The following is a 22,942-nucleotide window of genomic DNA, read 5'->3' on the forward strand; positions in this document are numbered from 1 at the left end:
TGAAAGGTTATAAGCGAAACACAGACCAACTCGTATTGTTACTTTGTGTTAAACTATATCAAAAATTTTGATACATGCACATTTACGATATCAGATCAGCATCCGATATCAAAATCGAATCGGATGTACTAAAAATTCCGCAACTCTAAGCCTGGTTGAAATATTAGCTAGAACAGAAATGTGACAGCGAGAGGGCGTTATTTCTAGGCCATTTTGATATTACCTAGTGAAGTCAGAAGCATAAGTAATAAGAAAACTCTGCTTTGAAATACAATATTCTCCTAGAAAATGTTTTCTTTAATACCCGCGACTTCGTCCGCGTGAATTTAGATCTCATAATCTTAGGAGAATTAGATAGTTTTAATTGCCGGGATAAATAGAAACTCATGTCCGTTTTTGAGATGCAAGCTATCTCTGTATCTTTCGTTCGAATCGGTTAAAAGAATGGGCTATGAAAAGGTGACAGACCAACACACTTTCGCATTACGATATTAGTATCGATTAGGCTCACACGATAGGTACATAACGCCTGTATCACATTTAAATATCGTTCCATATGCAGGTATTGTTCATATACTTTTTAATTTGAACTCAAAAGGCGCCTATAAACCCTAAAGTTAGCGCGAAGAAGCTAATTTTGAACTAAAAATAAACTCTTACAAATCAAACTATAACGATATATAGACCTACCAAATGATAAAATACTATAATAAACAAACTCTTCTACATTCAGTATATAATTATTTTGTTGTATAACATTTGAACAGAGCAGTTATTAACTACCTCTAATCAAGAAAGCTAAATGCCTAGTAGTCACTTTACTCAGACATAATTAAAGGTATATGAACATTTTGCCAACAGAGCAGCGAACTCAAATATACTGTTTGCTCTAGCCAAATAACTTCTAAGGCAAATATTTGTCCCAGTACGCTAGTAATATGCCAACTCTCTGGCGTTGATCGCGTTGAGGATATCGCATTTGACGCCCCTAGGACGGCTTCAGATAAGCTTTATTATTGTACATAATATAAGCTCGATTTCATACGCACGTATACGGGTGCCTTTTACTATGCGTACATCTAGTATGAACGTAGACGCGCTTATAAGCTCGTATACGTGCGAGTCGTTTTTTTGTCGGAATCCATATTGCTTCAGACTGACCCAATCACTGGTTCGAGTGAACATGCTGGAATAAGCGTGTACACGCGCGTCCGATTTAGTGAAACGTGGGTAAGCGCCGCCAAAACCAACGTAAACACTCAGTAAAAAGGTAGTCTGAAACAGCCCTAAATAGTAACTTTCTTTGTTTTAAAAAGTAGAAAGGCTGTGTTATGACGGAGCAATACCAGGGACAATGCGGTATGTTACATGAAACATTCATTTTGCGACCATATTGTAGCATGGGTCTATCTCTATCCTTGTATTGCAATAGTGTTAACAGTGCGGTAATATTTTTGTTTCCCAAGGATGATAAAATTCTACTTTATAGTAGTTATATTAACGGTAAAGTAATCACTTGACGAGCAAGTGTATTGTACCAAAATAATATTTTGTTAATTCATTATTATTAAAAAAATAAACTAGTCTCACAGAAAAAAAGCACAGTTTTCTAGTTTATAAAATAGGTAAACCATGAAAAACTTGAAATAGAGTCACATTGGTCAAAAAAATTACGGAACAGCGTGTCACCTATAAAGTACGAACTATTTTAAATTGATTCGTACTATTTGATTGATTGAATTTTGGTTGAACTCAATATCAGTAACAGAAACGCCAAACTTTATTCAAACATTTTTATTTACTCCCGAATATTCGATGTTCACGAAACAAAAAATGGTTACTCTATAGGCAAAAATAACACTCTCCATTTCTTATTTCGATAATGTACGACTACCCTCTCAACTTGTAGACTTGTTGCTATCCTCAACATAAGTGAGAACGTAATAAATTTGAACAAATATCACGTCTTTATTTTACTTAACATCTTTATTTTTCACATAGACTACTATTATAACAAACTAGCGACCCGCCCCGGCTTCGCACGGGTGGACATTTATTTTTTCTATTTTCCGGGATAAAAGCCTCCCTATAGCCTATACGGTTATCCGTATAGCCTATACGGATTCGGAAGAATCCCTCTAAGTAATGGTAAAAGAAATTTTGAAATCGGTCCAGTAGTTTTTGAGCCTCTTCAATACAAATATACAAAAATACAAAGGTTTCCTCTTTATAATATTAGTATAGAAAACCGGCCAAGTGCGGGTCAGACTCGCGCACTGAGGGTTCCTTTTGAGGTAACTACGGAACCCTAAAAATTTAGGCAGAAATATTTACAGTACGCACCAAGGTTACGGCTCGCAAATTGCATCACAAACAAACTTCTAACCCCCAACAATACATCACATCTACAGATATGAAATTACATATATAATATGCGCTACATGTAAGTCGCTATATAGTCACATCGCGCTGCTGCCATTTGTCTCGTGACGTCCCTGATTTCAGTTGCTGCAAAACAGTACGTGCATCCTTAAACAAATTTTAATCCGGTATGCCCGCTCTTCACGCGCACTGCAGCAGCTCGCAAACAGCGCAAAACCTAGGACTGATTACGGACCAAAACCGGCCAAGTGCGAGTCGGCCTCGCGCACCTAGGGTTCCGTACTCTGGTATTTTTTCCGACATTTTGCACGATAAATCAAAAATTGCATTAAAATAAATAAAAATCGAGCGGGGGCGGGCAGGCAGGCAGGCAGACAGGCAGGCAGGTAGGCAGGCAGGCAAAACGAAAAGACAGACAACAAAGAGATCATATAAGGGTCCCATTTTTCCTTTTGAGGTACGGAACCCTAAAAACTGACATCGGAAGCGCGAATTTGAAGCCGCGCAACTATCCACCACAGTCTACTTTTTAAAATTCTTTGTTAGGCTAGGGACTAGCTAAATACGCGAGTGAAAAATACACGCAAATTTTTCTTCGCCATCTTGTCCACACTGATGTGGTGCTTGGTTAACATTTCAATAGGTCATAATATTAGTATCGGAATTCCGTGTGCGGATTTCGACGTATGAGTTGCCATTAGATTTAACGTTACCTTTAATTCAATCTTGTTTTTACAGGTACAACAGGAATGTTAGAAGATACTCGTAGAACATTCGAATATGAGCTGATTTACAGTAACGTGTAAGTACTTTGTTGTTTGGAATATTAATTGTAAAATAGTTATAAGTTGAAATTGGTCGAGTAGTTGAGGCATAAATTAGTAGTAAACAAACGAAAAGACACACTTTTATATTTATACCATTAAGTATGGATTTATATATTATTGTTCAGGATTTTACAGCTTGATAGCGCTACTATTACGCCATAGCCGATATCTGCATGGTGAAATATACTACCAATGAATTTCATGAAAAGCCAACGTACGCTAAAAAACGCATGCACCTCTTTTTATTCGTAAAAACCGCTGCGTTCGTGGTTGAAAGGGTAGCCAATCGACCGGTCAAACAGTATTTGTATTTCAATGTAAATATAAGTTCAAACTTTCTAGTTTTTCGATAAATTCATTTTTACATTCAAGTACCTACTGAAATTCAAGAGAACTGATCTGTCTACTTATATTAATCAATATATCTATAGTTTAAATATAAATGTGTATTATTCTACAAAACACATTTTAAATCGTTACTTGTATACTGAAATTATAAACATGTAAGGTTTATAAGTTTGCTTGTAGGGAGTAATCTCTGGAAATACTGAACTGATTTTGAAAATTCTTTCACCAGTCGAAAGTTATATTATTCCTGAGTGGCATTAGGTTCCATTTTATTGTCAAAAAAATTTGATAACGATAAAATTCCAATAAGCTACCTGTGCGAAGCTAATAGTTACATAAAATATCTTGGTCAGAAGGACATTCTCAGAAAATTGAAAAAGTAAGATAAGATTTTCGAGACCAGACGCTTGAAGATAAAATCGCAAACTACTTACCTACTTACACCTTATATGCTGCCTTGATTTTATAAATCTTGGTAAAATACTTTATACATATGTATTTGTCCCTAAAAAAATGATCAGTGTAGTTCCAATTCTTGATGTTTATCATAATGCTCATTATTTTATGTCAGAGCATGGTTTGATTTTTCGATAGGATAGAAAGACAATTTCAAGAAAATAAATGACGAAAACAACAAGTGTAAATTAAAAATTTATAACACCCCCGACAAGTGAAGGTTTCAGTAACTAAAAAAGACCGAAAAGACCTGATAACTTTCAAACGGCTGAACTGATTTTCTTGGACTATTCCGCGCCTACTATCTAAAGTAGTATCTGAGTTTTCCAAAACATCATTTTCAAATAAATAATTATGTATTTAGGCAACGTCCATCTTGACAGCTTGACATTTGTCTATTGCCATAATATTATGAACCTAACGGTTATCTAACCTTCTTTTCTACAAGAAAACTAGAAAAGAGCTGATAACTCTTAAACGGCTGAACCAATTTTTTTGGATTATAGCTAAGAACACTCTCGATCAAGCCACCTTTCCAACAAAAAAAACTAAATTAAAATCGGTTCATTCGTTTAGGCGCTACGATGCCACAGACAGATACACAGATACACAGATACACACGTCAAACTTATAACACCCCTCTTTTTGGGTCGGGGGTTAAAAAATGAAATCGCTCACGTCAAAACCAATGTAGGCATCATTACCACACTTTATCTTTACCGGTCAGGTATCCTACGAAATGTTTGAATTATACAAAATGCCTGTAACATATCCTGTGTGAAAGTAAGTACGTGTGGGGCAATATAGTAGAGTGCTCATTATACCCTCGCAGTGCCTTGGAGCTTCAAGTTATTCTATGTTTGTCGCCTTACCTTCTGCTATTTGCGCCGCTGCTAAAATACACTTTATATCTCCACTCCACATGTAGTTTATTCTTGAACTTTATGAAATTTAATCTGTCGTGTATTCTGTAAAAGTTTAGCTTCCTATCAATTTTCGTACTAAAGTAAACTGACTTCTACGGTTAGACCATGTCAATAAGTAGTTAAGAAATATGATTGGTCTGTTATGGTCTACTGCGATGCAGTAGGACTTGTAGTTCTATGAATATTTCACGATGTTGTTATTACTGTTTCAACCGATAACTGGACACTACTGAACTCAGGTCTCTTAAAATAATCTCCGCAGAACATGATCATTTTACTCACGAAACACGATCTTGTTTCATTTTGGCCAGCGACTTCCAGCGACAAGTAAATCGTGTGTTCAATTAGTAGAGGATCTTTCAACTCTGCGTTGTTCAGTATGGGATCACCACTGCAGCATCTTGGATTTCTAATGTCCATCGATGATCCGAGCTATGCAAACATATTGAAAGAAAAAAGAAAGAAAGAAAAACGTTATTTCCTAAATTGTGCCACACATAACATTTATAACTAAGGGCCGGCGCACTTATGGCGAAGCGCAGCGCAGAGCATTTTCACAGTCAAAATATTATCGACATTGTCCTCATTGAAATAATATCTAAAATCAATCGTGCATCCGTGCGGATACTCGCGCATCCGCGCGCAGTCCCACGCGTGCTCGCGCATTTTCTGGTAGAAATTCGCGTAATATGTTACGCGATTAGAAAACTTCGCGGGCATGCCCTGCGCTGCGCTCCGCCATATGTGCGCCGGCCCTAAGAGTTGGTTATCCCGGCGCTTCCTCCATCCACTATTGCTTGGTATTAATAATTGAGCTAAAAATGTCGGTTGATTTCGTTCTTCTAAGGATCTCTGCATTCCATAATGAATAACATATAGATTCTCCGAGCTCTCCCCGTTGTCCGCTAAGTGACTCTAAACTTTCTGATCGGGCCTATAATAAGCGACCATATCTTCAAATAACATTAAACAGATATTAGTTTCAAATTCAATACCCTTCTTCAGTCCAATATTTATCAAATTTGCAGAAAGTTTGTGAGTTACAGCTGAAGCGAAAATAAAAGATAAAATATCCGATTTCAATTGAAACGTGAATTTTATTGGAAAACTGTAGGTACGACTGTCCTTTGTCTCGAAAAATTTACGCCCCTTTGCTAATATGTGAAACCTGGCCGTCTATTACACCATTGTTATTAATTATCTCAAAAATAACACAAAAAAATCTTAAATCAACAAGTTTCTTAATTTAACGAGAAATTGTCTAAAATGTGGTTAGTGGATAAATTTAGTTTAGAACGCATCGATATGGTCTTGAGCACTAAATTTGAAATTCAGTGTGACTTTTTCATTTGACCGTGAGTGATTGAACGTTGAGTAGTTTGATAGTCACCTACTTTTGTATGCATTTACCAGCGTTATAATATCGTTAATAGCGTTTATCAAACAATCGTTTATTTATTACAGTGAAAGAACGCAAAATTGACTATGTGAAACAAGTCAACGGTGAAGAAGATATTTTTTTAAAACACAATGGCAAACTAATAGTAATCGAAGACTTCAGCAACGGCTAGTAACACTAACTAACCTCTTTATCCGAATTGTTTCGTGGTAGGATACCATGCTGCCATTTTGGAGATGGAAATGTACGAATAAAGCCTAGACGACAGCAAATTTTTAGGGTTCCGTACCTCAAAAGGAAAAACGGAACCCTTATAGGATCACTTTGTTGTCTGTCTGTCTGTCTATCTGTCTGTCTGTCTTTCTGTCTGTCTGTCTGTCTGTCTGTCTGTCTGTCTGTCTGTCTGTCTGTCTGTCTGTCTGTCTGTCTGTCTGTCTGTCTGTCTGTCTGTCTGTCTGTCTGTCTGTCTGTCCGTCCGTCCGTCCGTCCGTCCGTCCGTCGTGTCTGTCAAGAAACCTATAGGGTACTTCCCGTTGACCTAGAATCATGAAATTTGGTAGGTAGGTAGGTTTTATAACACAAGTACAGGAATAAATCTGAAAACCGTGAATTTGTGGTGACATCATTTAAAATTTTTTTTAAATATGTTTCAATTTTCAAAGTAAGATAACTATACCAAATGGGGTATCATATGAAAGAGCTTTACCTGTACATTCTAAAACACATTTTTATTTATTTTTTATGCATAATAGTTTTTGATTTATCGTGCAAAATGTTGCAAAAAATACCCGAGTACGGAACCCTCAGTGCGCGAGTCTGACTCACACTTGGCCGGTTTTTATTATAAGAAGGTACCTCATAACTACATAACCGCACTTTAAGAAAAATACGCTGTTGTGAGACAATTGGATAGTAGATACCTATCGTTCGAATATTTGCTATCACAGAATATTTTTCCCCTTCTGTTACTATGTGACGTGAGGACGGTATCGTCTCAAGTAGGCACGATATCGGAGATATATGGGAGTGTAAGGTAAACGTTACGAGCCCTGTAAGTAAATATATCATTCCTTAATAACGTTAACGTACTCTTATATTATTACGTACGATTCAAATTACACTAAACGGTTTTTAGGTTAATGATATGTGTTTAATCATTTGAACATAATTTGAAGCAATCAATTGAAATTATTTTGATGAATTGTTTGTTACAATGAGTACCACAAAAATATGTCAATGGGTTTTTTAAAAGCGTTGAAACATTTTAATACTTGGTCTATAGTTATAATCACAGAATGAGGTTTCGGCTTATGACTGAATCACATGTTCTCTTCTAAATCACATCAAATATTAGCAAAATCAACGAAAAAGATAACGATTATTGCGTTTTATAAAATAACTTCTATACGAAATGGAACTTAAGTTTTTTACTGTCCTTAGAACCATGTTTTTCTTTGGCATCTTATCATTAACTTTCCGCTTCCCTTGTTTAATCTTTTAAAACACTTTTAAATTATGATGATAGAGTTAATAATCCAAATCGGTACTTAGTTGATTTATAACCTAACAGACAGACATTCGAAAGCTCTTGCAGTAAGCATGAAATGGCATGACTGAAAATTAAACAACTTTATTTTTAAAGCACACAGTAAGCTTACAGTGACAGAAAATAGAAACCCGAGCATAAAAAAGTTGTTCGAATAAAAAATGTTTACCTGAATAGTATTGTGAATCGCATCAACATAACACGAAACTTTACTTAACGCCCATAATAAGTGGAAAAACTGCAAAAAATACGCCATGAAAAACGTATGAAAAATACCTGAAATACATTTCATGAAACTTTTTGTAATAAAGAGCTCGGGAGACTAATTTTAATGAAAGTTTCGAAACAGTTATTTGTTTTAAACTACATGTATTTTTGCTTTTGAAAATTATACAGTCCACATTCGTTAGTTGAGCCTGTGGTTGAGCTACCTTTTTGTGGGTGTAATTAAATGCGACTAATTATTAGGGTTCCGTACCTCAAAAAGAAAAAAATTAACCCTCATAGGATCACTTCGTTGTCTGTCTGTCGTGTCTGTCAAGAAAAGGGAATACCTACAGGGTACCTACTCTTTACGTTGACCAAGAATCATGGGTAGGTGGGTAGGTCTTATAGCCCAAGTAAAGGAATAAATCTGAAAATCACGAATTTGTGGTCACATCATTTAAAAAAATATGTTTCAATTTTCAAAGTAAGATAACTATACCAAGTGGGGTATCATATGAAAGGGCTTTACTTTTACATTCTAAAACAGGTTTTTTTCCGTGAATTTGTGGTTACATCACAAAAAAATGAGGTCATTATTAGTTTACATGCACAGCACATGTTAATGGAGCTGTCCATTATTAACTTGTAACGTAAAAGTAATAAGTCTTGTATTACGTTGGTACGGAACCCTTAGTGTGCTAGTCCTTGACTGGTTTTTAATATAAAATAAACTAGCTTGTCTTCAATGAGATCTGATATAGGTGCTCATTGGTGGAATGTTGACCACGATAGTGGTAGAGATACATAAAATAGGAGTCAGTAAGTATGATTAAGTATTCGACGATAGTGGGACGGACTTGTCGCGATACTCTTGCCCGTGAAGATGGCACTTAAAAAACACATGCGTGGTGCTTTTTCGATACATTTTTGATATCCATACTAATCTTATAGATGCGAAAGTGTGTCTCTTTGTTATCATTTCACGGCCAATTCGTTGACCGATTTTGACAAAATTTGGTACAGGAAATTTGGTGCTATGCCTCTCGAATATTTTTATCTCGGAAAATCAAAGAGATCGGTAGAATAATAAACCTTAATCCATGCTGACGTAGTCTGTAATCTGATTTTTTTTCTCAGGTCTAAAATAAGCAGGGATTCAACGATCGGTAAGTTCAATTATATTAATTTACCTATCTACCATTCCCTGAGCGCAACATTCAAGTAGAATACAAGTGTAAATTAAAAATTTGTAACACCCCCGACGATCCAAAGTATTTGAGTTTTCCAAAACATCATTTTCAAATAAATAATTATGTATTTAGGCAACGTCCATCTTGACAGTTTGACATTTGCCTATTGACATAATATTATGAACCTAACGGTTATCTAACCTTCTTTTCTACAAGAAAACTAGAAAACAGCTGATAACTCTTAAACGGCTGAACCAATTTTTTTAGATTATAGCTAAGAACACTCTCGATCAAGCCACCTTTCAAAAAAAAAACTAAATTAAAATCGGTTCATTCGTTTAGGCGCTACGATGCCACAGACAGATACACAGATACACAGACACACAGATACACACGTCAAACTTATAACACCCCTCTTTTTGGGTCGGGGGTTAAAAAGGACATTAATTAATAATACTTAGTATTAGAAAGGAATGTCTGTAATTTTGTCGTCGCTCTTATTTTACTTTAAACTTCCGCGTATTAATCACATAAAAAGGTAAGAAAGTCCTCTTGTTTACCCAAGATATTTCTTCATATACTTCTATAGTTAGCTTGTAGTTATTATATTCGTCTCTATAATTTTCATCGTTCTTTATCTATGATTACCAAATTCCTCAAAAGTAATTGAAATTATGCTTACATAACGAAATACGAGCACATTCACACTAATTTGGAACCCATTCGGGATAATAAATACTAATTAGTCAGTAAATAATTGATTACCTAGCCTGTCTAGCCAGGTGTGTTTTGAGATAATGTAATAGTTAATTATTGACCTATACTAATCTAATTTGCTAATTAGGTCTTTGCCTATGCTTGGAGTTTCTCTACCTGATCAAATCGGAAATGAGGAGGTAGTTAGAACCAGAATAACCGACATAGGTCAGAGGTTTGTAAAGCTGAATGGACAGGGCACATAGTTCTAAAATCCGATAGACGTTGAGGTCCCAAGGTGCTAGAATTGTGACCTCGCGCCGGAAAGCACAAACCCCTCACTAAATAGGTGCACAGACGAGATCATAAGTCGTAGAGAGCCGATACAGGGATTCAGGCGGTGCAAGAACATGACGTATGAAAATCGCTGCACTAGAACAATGTGTGTCCTATATGAGAGCATGTAGCGTGTATGGTCGGCCTCAGAATTCGAGTAGCAATACCGTGAAACTATTACATCAAAAACCTGTCTTATGACTTTTATATGACGCGAATATGATCATTAAGGTGCTAAGCGACTTATGACCTTTGACTGTAACTATACATTTTCCCTATATGAGAGCATTGAGTGTCTATCTGATGACGATGATGATGATAATATTTGCTAAATTCATCTAGAGCCTGTTTTAAACTTTACCATGTTTATTTCATTCAAGTAGGCGTAGGCCTTTTATGCCAGGTTTGTGCAGAAGCAGAGCAGATGTGGCACTCTTGCACTCGTATGGCATTAGTAGATGTGGGGTTGCCACATATGTATTCTTATAATGCCATACGATAAATGCCATACTTGACGGGATTTCACATCCCAACCATCAGGAGTTGAACGGAAAGAAAAAGACGTAGTAAAATCTATTCCGCACTCAAAAACCAAAAATACAGCAAAATAAAAAAATTGATACATTTAGTAACAGAGTGTAAAGACAGCCTTACTGACCTTGCCTCTAAGAGAAAAGTTGGAAATGCATATTCTACCGAGATAGACGTAAAACCAGCCAGAAACTAAGTAGTAGTTATTCATTTCTAAAGTTTACTATTTGTAGTGTATACTTTTAAAAGAAACAGTATTCTCATAGTTTTCAAAGTTATCAAGAATAAGTTCAGTACTTTTCAATAACGCAGCTCTAAAGTATAGGTGCTAAGAAGTATTAAAGTAACAACCAACAAGTTCTAAACGACTGAGAGACCGCTACGCCTTTTAAAACTAAGTAGGTACGATCGACTTCTATTCACACTACGGATTTTGGAGGAATAGCAGTATCATTAATCGTTATCATTATTTTGCTATAAATTACTAAGAAATAGACATTTATATGTAGGTATTCAATTCAACATAATATTCTCACCCCTATAAGTACTAGTTTTATTGTTCAACGAGTGTACCTAGAACGCAGTGCGTTAAAACCAGGTAAGTAGACCAGAAACTTATTCAAACCACTTTGTTACACAACTTGTATGATAACGTTATCAAGTTTCTAAAGCATGCTCGTGCTAAAACAGTTGAAGTCACAAAACTCAAGTAGTTAAGTTACAACTTTGTATTAACTTAACTTTCATATCCTGTTTATTTTACAGTAAAGAATGCTTTGAAAATTATAAGAAAACTAACTAGCTTATGCCCACGACTCCATCCGCGTGGACTACATCAAACCCCCACTTTACTCCCTTAGGGGCTAATTTTCAAAAGCAATTTCTTATCGGATATCTTAGATATCTGCATGCCTAACCCAATCCGCCCAGTGGATTGAGCTGTGCATTGATAAAGCAGTCGTTTACCTTTTCCTTTTATGAAAGTAATATTTAGATCACAATTGAATTTGTACTTATAGAACTGTTTTCGTTTCATGACTGTGTACAACCGAATTAGCGACAGTGTCTCCTCTAGTAATTTTTATTTTTTTACTATCCAAGGTTAAAAAAAGAATTTTTGCATCTTACTATCCTTGGCTCCAGCTTAAACCACATAGGTTTATATGCTGGAGTCCTATCCTGAACCATATTTACATAAATTATACAAATTTTTCATGTTTCTAAACACTAATACACTTAGTTACTTAATTTAATGGTGCTTTGTTCTGCTGGTTCCTGCCGCGTAGCTGTAACTTGAGTAGCAATGCAAGAGGGAATATGCATCTTCAAGGTAAGCGCGCACCACCTAGTACACCTACCGCGCTACAATAAAATTCTGCAATTACCTATAACCTGCAACAGTGCGTTAAGACCAGAAAAGTGGAACAAAAACTTCCCGAAAGTTCGCTAACGACGTATAAACTTGCGACACCGCTCGTATCATTACGATGCTTCTGAGCTTTCAAAATGAGTTTGTGACTTTTAAAAAGTTACCTCATAAAGGTGAGTCATAGTATAATATACTTATAGATTCTTGTTTATACCTACAGATTTTATAGTCTTACAACATCTATCTTTGAACTTTTGGTACCGGCTTTAGTGGGAAGAGTACCTGCACTTATTTAACCCGCGACGCAAAAAGAGGAGTGTTACAAGTTACACGTGTGTATATATGTATGTCTGTCTGTGGCTTCGTAGCTACATGGGATAACTACTATGAAATTACCGTGACTATGGTTGACTGACAGTCAATTGGCAGACTGAAAGTCAACTTGTCTACACTTTTGTCTTCCGTTGTATTATCAGTAGCCCATCACGCGCATTGGCAGGTAATCGGGCGATGAGTTGGAAGATAATTTTATCATAATTTCGACCAAATATCGCTAATCTACTGGTGATACCCTAAAGACGTCGATCGTCGGTTCGATTCGAGCACGCACTTTTATCTTTTCGGAGTTATGTACCTACATTTAAAGTTATTAAATATCTTGCTTTAACGGCGTAAAAAATCGTGAAGAAACCTGCATGTCCGAAAGTTCTCCATAATGTTTTCAAAGATGTGTGAAGTTTGCCAATCCGCACTTGGCCAGCGAGCTGGGCTATCGCCAAAGCCTTCTCATTGAGAGGAGACCCGTACTCAGTAATGAGCTGGTGATAGTTTGATGTTGATGATGAGTAGATCTGGAACCGATCTCTAGGTATTAACCTATACTTTATGATATCTGTAATAATAAATATTCACTTGTCTATAGTCACAAGACCCAACCTTTGTTCTATCACGTCGCTGTTGAAATAGAGCAATATTCTGCCTTCAACTCTCACATTCCCTCAATCAATCTGCTGAAACAATACAAAGTGTCGCATTTCCCAAAGGAAATCCCTTTACAGACTGAAGTAAATTGATTTCAAAGAGTTGCCTATTACCTTACCTTTCCGGGAAGTACCTAGGTAAGTTTTATTTTATATTTTTACTCTTGTGTGAGCAGATGCGTTTAATTTATACTAATATTATAAAGAGGTAAGTTTAGTAAGTTTGGATGTAGGATGTAATTAATTCCGGAAATAATGATCATATTATCTGAAAATATTTCACTGATAGTTGTACGTTATTCCCGAGACTATAAATTTATGCGAGCGAAGTCGCGGAAAATGCTAGTAACTTATTTATAACATGCTTGGTGCTACAGGCGGGATTTGAATCCTGTGTGTTTCGACATTAGACCACAGCAGAGTGAACTGTGAACACGGTGCCATAGTAAAGCCCTGTCCCGTCCATGCCGAAACTTATAAGTATCTTCCGAGCCGAATGATGAATTATGAACAATTCATAATCTATCATTTATTTTGTAAGTATAATTAACATATTAAAAGTATGCACTAGTATTTAGTAGATTATCAAGTTAACAAGCAATAGCTCAGTTAGTAATTTAGTAGGTATTGGCCATTCAGTTTTTGGTATTTCTTCAATTATTATTGGTACACTTATCCCGTTTTCTTTTCTGTTTAACTTATATAATGCGGAAGGTTGTACATTTTGTATGTTTAAGCAAATATACGGACAAACGCTGATATTATATTTAGAAAAGAAAATTCGCAAGTATATGCTAGTAAAATAACAATTCGTCTTCAACGCTTCTGTTCTTCCAATCGATCTGGTAACGCAGCAGGTACGTACAAAGTGCCTTATTTCCCAGAGGAAATTCCTCCCGGACTCGAGTAAATTGATTTCAAAAAGTTGTGATATTACCTTTCCTTTGTATTGTCTTAGATCATTTACCTGCTTATTTAGATTTTGGGGAATAACTTGGTGATGATTTTCTTGAACTAAAATTAAAGACCGAATTAACATGAAATTAACATTAAATTGGAAAAAATTGTTTGTTTTGTTTCGTAGTTTCACGCATCACGCTAAATCTATGGGTATTTTTTGTTTTTAACAAGTGTTTTTAACAAATTAAAAATTTATAACACCCCCGACAAGTGAAGGTTACAGTAACTAGAAAAGAGCTGATAACTTTCAAACGGCTGAACTGATTTTCAACGGCTGAACGGCTTTTTGAACGGCTTGAATTTGAACGGCTGATCAAGCCACCTTTCAAACAAAAAAAACTAAATTAAAATCGGTTCATTAGTTTAGGAGCTACGATGCCACAGACAGATACACAGATACACCGATACACAGATACACACGTTAAACTTATAAGACCCCTCTTTTTGGGTCGGGGGTTAACAAAATAGTGGACTTAGTGATGGTAAAACCTGCTGAAAAAGTTATTTTTAAGTTTTACTGCTTATATGTCCATTTTATTTCAGTAAGTATATTTTACACATATTAGAGACATAATTTTCATGTACCTATACCTATATTAATCATGTATGTTACTATCTATGAATCCACAACAGTCTGGAAACTAATTTACATATTAGGTATGTATAAAAACCTAGCCAAATAAAAGACCTTTCTAGTATTTAAATCGGCTCAGTAAAGAGCTTCTCTAACTAATGCCTTAGTGCAGTTTTAACTTCTTAACCGACTAAAACTCAAATCAAAGAGCTTAGAGCACAGTTTTCAGCAATCGGTCTAACTTTCCCAGCCAAGTTCGGTAGTATAAAAAGTTTAACATAGCCTTTCAAGCAAAGTGTTTGCAGTTTTTTCTAATAAAAAGTTAAAATGTCGTTCCGACTTCTGTCTAGAGATTAAATAAAGTCGTATTCTTGGATTGGTTTTTCTGATCGATAAAAAAATACTAATATTATAGTAAAGTACCAATCGAATATTATACACATTACGATTGTTAATTTAGATTAACGCTTTTATAACATTTTATGTAGCTCGATAGTTGATATCGATATAGAAAAACTTGTCGCTTAAGGGTCATGAGACCGGCCTGCCCGCGAAATTCAAATTTAATTTGGTTTTTCGCAATTTTTAAACTAGAAAAAATACCACCAAAAAGTGTATGTTGTACAGAAAGATTATCTTACTTCAGAATTAACGCAACGACTAATTCTGCTGACTGTACACAGTAAAGCAGTAAATACATAATCCCTGGATGTATATTAGCCGAGCTCGGATGTTTCACGCTGACTGTAGGTACGTTTGAACAAGTTTGTTAATTTAGTCCAACGTTACTCGCATCATTAAGTTGATTGCACACTAGAGTAGAGGCGCAAGAGCTGCGCTCACATAACACAAACTAGAACGCCGAATCGAATTAAAATTAAATATGTCAAATTAGATAATTCTTGTGAGAATACTTCAGAAGTTACTGTAATTTGATTTAGTTGGTATTTTATTTAAGAATCAAGAGTATCTAAACTATCCATACTAGTCCATATAGAATATAGATTTTATAAACGCAAAAGTTTTCTGCCTATCTGTTACTTTTTCATCGACCAGGCATTTAATCGATTTTGAGGTTTGATACAGAGATAGCTTTGAACTATATTCAATCGAAAGATCAAAGGTTCCCACGGGATTAATAAAAACCTAAATCCAAGCGGACGAAGATCGTCTAGCAGTATTTTAAGTTTGCAAGTACATTAGACCATGTCGTAACCACAGATAAGATATTGAAGAAATTACATAGAAATAGTTAAAGCTATGCGACCGAAGTCACGGCAAAATGCTAGTCACTACCCATATTATAGATGCAAAATGTGTTTGTTGTGAGTTTGTTGGTTTATTGGTTTTTCATTTGTCCATTCAATCACGTCGCAACAGAGCACACGGATCGACATGATTTTTTGAATAGATAAAGACCTGGAGAGTGACATAGGCTACCTGTTATCCCGAAAAATCAAAGAGGTCCCACGGGGTTTTAAAAACCTAAATCCACGCGTACAAAGCTGCGGGCATCAGCTAGTAGAAAAGAAGGGCAGTGTAGTGTAAAGTGCAATGCGGTCGACGTACGCGACTCTTGCTATAATCTGCGATAAGCTTTAGGCCATCGTTCCTCGGATAATAATTAAAGAGCTTCTGTTGCTTTGCGTGATGTACTCGTACCTACCTACTGTAGAAATGTAATTTATATACGACTGTAACAAACAAAGATAACCACATTACACATACACCCCCACGGACCACATCTTACACATGGATATAATTGATACCTAAGGCCACAGGTGGATTTGAATATTATGAGATATTAAAATTATTTCTTATAGAGCCTGTCATTTATACGATTAGAGCCAAAGTCAAAGCCAATTATTCAAAATATGCATTAAAATTAAATTTTGTATCAAAATATATAATACTAGCGACCCGCCCCGGCTTCGCACGGGTGGACATTTATTTTTTCTATTTTCCGGGATAAAATATAGCCTATACGGATTCGGAAGAATCCCTCTAAGTAATGGTAAAAGAAATTTTGAAATCGGTCCAGTAGTTTTTGAGCCTATTCAATACAAACATACAAAAATACAAAGGTTTCCTCTTTATAATATTAGTATAGATATTATGTGAAATCACTAGAAAAGTTTTTTTGTGAAGGTAGGCACTTTGTTAAAAAATTCATTTTAGAATGAATGAATGAATTATTCGTTCATTTAATAAAATGTAGGAATTTGTTGAAATAATGTCTTGATGAGTGAGTCTAGATGAGATGAGTATTATAATAGTCAAATTTATTTTTATCTAATCATTTAAGTATCTATAGGAAAGAAATAACGACTAGTACCTAATAGGTTGGTAATTGATAATAACTGTAAAAATAGTGTCAAAATTTTGTTCTTAGTCGAGTTGTATACGGGTGTATTTGGGAAGTGTGAACCCACCGCATTATTGTCCCAAGAAAACTCCTACTATTATAATATTCTTAATGGACATGATAACGACCCTCAGCAATGAGAAAATAAACACACACAGAGAGAAGAAATCATTGAGAACAATAAATAATCTTCCTACTTTCCAGCGTATTGCGGACATTAATTTTGCGAACCGATTCCCCATTCTTTCAGACTTCAGTTAGTAATAGTAACCATTACTGTAACGAATCGATAGTTGTAGAGCCTTTTTATCTTGAAAACAAAAGCTCTGAGTCTTTTGGGTACACTTACAGCTTTATCTACTAAGTTTTGTTAAGTAGATAGGTATTTTTATTCAACATTGTTGTAAACTTTACCTTCATGAATCTTTTAAGTAGATTCGGTACAAATCTATACATACTTATACTAGACTGGCCTATTTCTTTACAATGTAATGTTTATTTTGAAAATTTTAACCGGAGGAAGTATTTTTTTATATATAAATGTATATAATTTATACAGATCGAGATTGTTTCTATTATCTATATCTACATCATGTAAGTAGGAAGTACTTAATAATTCTAATCATCCCCTAAATTCAATTTTAATGCCTCTGTGGGTTTGAGCGCGAGGGCATCGTTATCTACGCGCATGAGACTGAGTAAGACATGTATTAGGATATATTGACTTCTCTCTCACTCTCTTATAGTTTACTTATGTCAATTAATTATTAATATTAAAAAAATCTGCTAAAAATTAAAAAAATTGGAGAATTTACGTGAGGTAAGTAATGTTTTTATGTACCTTGATTACCCGATACCTGAAAATTGGCCGTCTAAGCAAGCTAGCAGGTCTGTAGGCATGCGTTCTTAGTACATAGTAACACTACTCAATCGTCCACATTTCGTTCGTCAGAAAATACGTGACGGCTGGTGGCCCTGGGATCTTTCACTATTGTAACAGAGGTTCATAATATTATGTCAATTGGCAAATTGTCAAGTTATCAATATGGACGTTGCCTAGATACATAATTATTTATTTGAAAATAATGTTTTGGAAAACTCCGATACTTTGGATCGTAGGCGCGGAGTTTCTAATTTATAAAATATTATAATCACAGTTAAACGAGAAAACATTAATTCAATTATAATATCCAACAGTCAACCAAAGGCCACGAACAATCAACCCAAACCCAAACCATAGTCAAACTATTTTTAGGGTTCAGTAGGTATCTGTAGAAAAAAAAGATGTTGTAGGTAGCCTCGACTGTTGTAGTCGCGTAGGTGTGCATGGCACCATTAAATATCGTAGGAGGCGATGACCCTCCGCGCGGCTGAGGTTCCCGCATCGTAGTCGCTTTGTCGCGCAGGTTTGGATGATGCATTAGGCGCACCTTCTTTTTATTTTATCTGCTTGAACTCAGCTTATTTACTTTGACAAAATACGTTTAAAATTCATCATCATCAGGATCGACCCATCGCCGGCTCACTACTGAGCACAAGTCTCCTCTCAGAATGAGAAGCTACCACACTGGCCAAGCACGTATTGGCACACCTCACGCACCTTTGAGGGAGCATTATGGCCAACTCTCAAGCATGCAGGTTTCCTGACGGTGTTTTCCTTCACCACTTCGTTGTCTGTCTGTGTGTCATCTTTCAAGAGAATCAAAACTTATAAATTGGGTACTTCCCGTTTACGTAGAATCATGAAAGGCAGGTAGCAATATCTTATAGCCCAAGCACTCTACTCCTGTGGCCCAAGTAAAGAGAAAAATCCGACAACTGAATTGTCATTACATAAAAAAAAACTTGTACGGAACTCTTCATGTGTGAGGCAGACTCGCACTTGACCGGTTTTTGAAAGTTATGTCAAATAAAAATTTGACATGCAATAACAAACAAAATGAAATACAAGCCACTTTATTCCTTATTTCATCGGGTGAAAGTCGATTTTAATTTAATCGTAGGTATATCTTGAAAAGCGAACTATTATACGACTACATAAAATGGGTACATTTTTAAAGCAACGACATGTTAGAAACAGATATTTCGTTTTGGTCGTGTTAAACTATGTGAGTCATTCAGATAATTCTTGATTTAGTGATGTTCGGTCAAAAATATTTCATGGAACGTATAATTAACATAACATTGATGTTACTTTTGAAGAGATATTAGCTGCCTTATTGGATTTATATTATTATAGAAATTGGGTTTTAGAATGGCACAAATAAACGGTAATTTATGAATAAAGTTTAAAAAGCGTGAAATAAAAATTAAATTAAAAATTTAAAAAACCCCCGACACATAAACCTCTAAAAAGTAAAAAAATAATAGGTAAATATGTATGGGCCCTTTAAGAATAGTATAAATAGTAAAGTTTTATCCAAGCGCTCGTTGCGTCGGGGGACCGCTAAAGACTCTTTCTACAACAGATGACTTTCATAGTTTATGATAGGTAGCGGTCCCCTGGCGCAACGAGCGCTTGGATAAAACTTTACTATTTATACTATTCTTAAAGGGCCCATACATATTTACCTATTATTTTTTTACTTTTTAGAGGTTTATGTGTCGGGGGTTTTTTAAATTTTTAATTTAATTTTTATTTTATCAGTTTTTTGCCAACTAGAGACTGGAACTTTTAATGAAATCATATTGCGACTCGCATTTGTATGCTTCGGTAAAACTCTTCGTAACCCGCTCATCAGTTTTTCTATATATAAATAGCGAACAAACAAGAAGGCAAGTCACCTGATGTTAAGTGATCTTCGCCGTCTATGAATATCTGCAGCATTTTCTCGTATTTAAAAACAAAATCGCAAACCGAGTTTGCCGTATGTATATTTGCGATTTCACGAGGATATAGACAGTTGGCTTTGGTATCTGCTAGTCTAACATACTAGGTCTAATATTACAGTCTTACTGTCTTGTTGGTGTACAATAAAGAATATTTTACTTTTACTTTACTTTTACAGTGCTTGAAGACCAAAGTCTGCTAACAGTGCGTGTTGCTAGTAATGACCAATCCGAGACGTGTTCGTTATATAAGAAGGCTCAGTCACTCGGCAGGCAATGAAGAGAATCTCAAGAGAGAGAGTTGGGAGTTTCTTTACGTAATCAAATCATAACTAAGTAGATCAGTAGAAGAACCAAAGTAAACGACATAGCTCAACGGATTGCGAAGCTGAAGTGGCAATGGGTTGGTCAAATAGTTTGAAAAACTGATAGACGTTGAGGTAGGTCCTAGAATAGTGACCTCGCATCGGAAAGTGCAGCGTTGGTAAACCTATAAGAAATCTATGCCCAGAAGTGGACCTCTATTGATTACCGAAGATCTAGAAGCGCGCTGTTTAATTATTTAGAACCTTGGGAAACTATTATGTTATAAAACTCTCAACTGACGATATAATCAACAAAAAGGTCACCCTAATTCGGGTTGTTCCAAACAAAGGGTATGACTATCATCATTTAAGGAGGGCCCAAGGGGATGAAACAAAAGGGGCTCAATTGAGTCTATACGAAGAAAAACGGCGCTCTATTTGCGAAACCCTTGTATGTAACGAGCTTCCTACAACGTAGGACAAAAAAACTGTAAGTACAAAAGTTGGAACGTGTTACCTTCCTAAGTTAATAAAAAAAAGTATGATTATTTACTCGGCTACTGTCGTATTATTTTCTAGAGTAACAATGTTTGTCGTTGAGTTGAGTATAAAATATTTTTTTTAATTATTATGAATGAATCAATGAATGGATATATTTTTATTGTACACCACAAAATTAGTAGAGAAAAAATACATACAAAGCTCAACAGAATATTATTTTATCTACGCATAGTTATTACAATGCCATAATTACAAGGTCATATCACTTGTTTTAACGGTGAAGGAAAACATCGTGAAGAAACCTGCTTACCTCAGAGTTCTTTAAAATGTTCTCAAAAGTGCATGAGGTCTGAATTGGCCAACTGCGGTAAATTATGGCCTAAACCTCACTCACTCTGAGAGGAGATATTAGTCAGTAGTGACGATGATGATCAGCTGATGATCTTTAAAAATAGTTCATCAAAGAAGCTGGGACATAAAATCTATGTGAAGGTAATAACATAAATATAAATCATATTTGTAAAACTGCGTAAGTTTTACAAATATGATTTATATTTATGTTATTACCTACAGTCTACACAGTAATTGAAAATCTAACATTTAAGAACGAATAATGACTATTGCTAGTTTTTAAACATTAATACCTATTGCGCATATTTTTTGGTAATTTTGGGATACTTATTATTTATGATAATGTAAGCACAATGATTCATTTAGAAGCTGCGTTAGAGTCAAAATCGGAATAATTGATTATAAGCTCTGGCTTTACATAGTCCTAGGTATTTAGTAGTACATAGTAGGTAGTCTTCTCTGGGGCTCAGGGATTTGATAATTAAACAGAGATTGCGGCAAGATGGTCCACGTTTCCCACGGGACACCAGTAACCGATCAGAATGAATGAATAAACAATGGCTACCAAAGCCCACTTTCCAAAGCTGTATTGTTCAGTTATAGCGACAAAATACATTTACACCGTAGGATAAGACATTTTTAATGGACTGAGGCAACGTGGCTTTACAAAAAAGGAATTTTGACCTCAAACTTGCGCTGTGGTTAATTTAGTGATTTAGTTGGCGATACAAAGTTCAATTCTCGTCATAGTATAGCAGATACTCGAAACTATTATAAATTATTGGAATAACGCACAACCTGTCATGTGATTGGTTTGTTCTTCGACCTTTCATTACCAGTAGATATTTTCATTGTGAGTATAAAAGAACAGTATCTTAACAGAAGTAGAAGTAACAGTATGAAGACCAGAATACATATAAAGCTCTTTGTACCTGAATCCAACTGTATGCCGTGCATCTAACGTGTCTGGTAGGTACCAACGTCCGCGTACGAAAATTCGACTAGCGATGTTTGACGATAATCGAACATTCTTAATAAAGTGACTAGTGAATTTTCTCAAAAAATCTGAAGTTGTCAGAATAACAAAGAACCCTGATCTAGAATACTAGAACCTAGAACTAGAAAATACCTATTATCAGCGTGAACTTGATGTTACGTCGAAGACTAAGAGGACTGACTCGTAGAATAAAGTTACCTGTCCTACTGTCGTTGTAGGCTTCATTTATATATAGATATTATGTATGTATATTGTTGGCAGAGATATTATATTGTTCGGGTGATTCTGTATTCTTTTAGTTGTCGGGCAGTCATAATATTATAAGGTAGTTAATCAAACGTATCGACATGACGTGTCCGCGCCACATCTCCATCACACACACACACACTCCGCCTGCTCGTTTACTCGCATAACAAGTGTAAATTAAAAATTTATAACACCCCCGACAAGTGAAGGTTACAGTAACTAAAAAAGAGCTGATAACTTTCAAATGGCTGAACCGATTTTCTTAGATTAAGGTGCCCACGCACTTGAACTGCACTGCAGCGGAACTGCGCGTCGCGTCAGCGCCCCGCACGATATTCTCTCCAGCCGCGACGCGCGTACGTCATTGCCGCAGCCGTGCAGTTCGAGTGCGTGGGCACCTTTACAGCTAACGACACTTTCGATCAAGCCACCTTTCAAAAAAAAAAAACTAAATTAAAATCGGTTCATTAGTTTAGGAGCTACGATGCCAGAGACAGATACACAGATACACACGTCAAACTTATAACACCCCTCTGTTTGGGTCGGGGGCTTATAAAATTACCTATCCTTCTATCGTAGCAGGCTTTATTTATGTACTGGGAGTACGTATCTATCTAGTTC

At 35.7% G+C, this 22,942-nt stretch overlaps 1 protein-coding gene across 1 annotated transcript in view; it reads left to right on the forward strand.

Moving 5' to 3' along the window:
* The window catches only part of LOC123865412 (Down syndrome cell adhesion molecule-like protein Dscam2), a 154,788-nt gene that overhangs the window by 70,294 nt on the left and 61,552 nt on the right, over positions 1–22,942 (forward strand). The window contains exons 5-6 of the mRNA XM_045906412.1: positions 3,121–3,184; positions 9,229–9,257. Of these exons, the coding sequence (XP_045762368.1) occupies positions 3,121–3,184; positions 9,229–9,257 (93 nt within the window). The remainder of the gene's footprint in view (positions 1–3,120; positions 3,185–9,228; positions 9,258–22,942) is intronic.

The sequence above is a fragment of the Maniola jurtina genome, chromosome 5 (genome assembly GCF_905333055.1).
Source record: "Maniola jurtina chromosome 5, ilManJurt1.1, whole genome shotgun sequence".
Lineage (NCBI taxonomy): Eukaryota > Metazoa > Arthropoda > Insecta > Lepidoptera > Nymphalidae > Maniola > Maniola jurtina.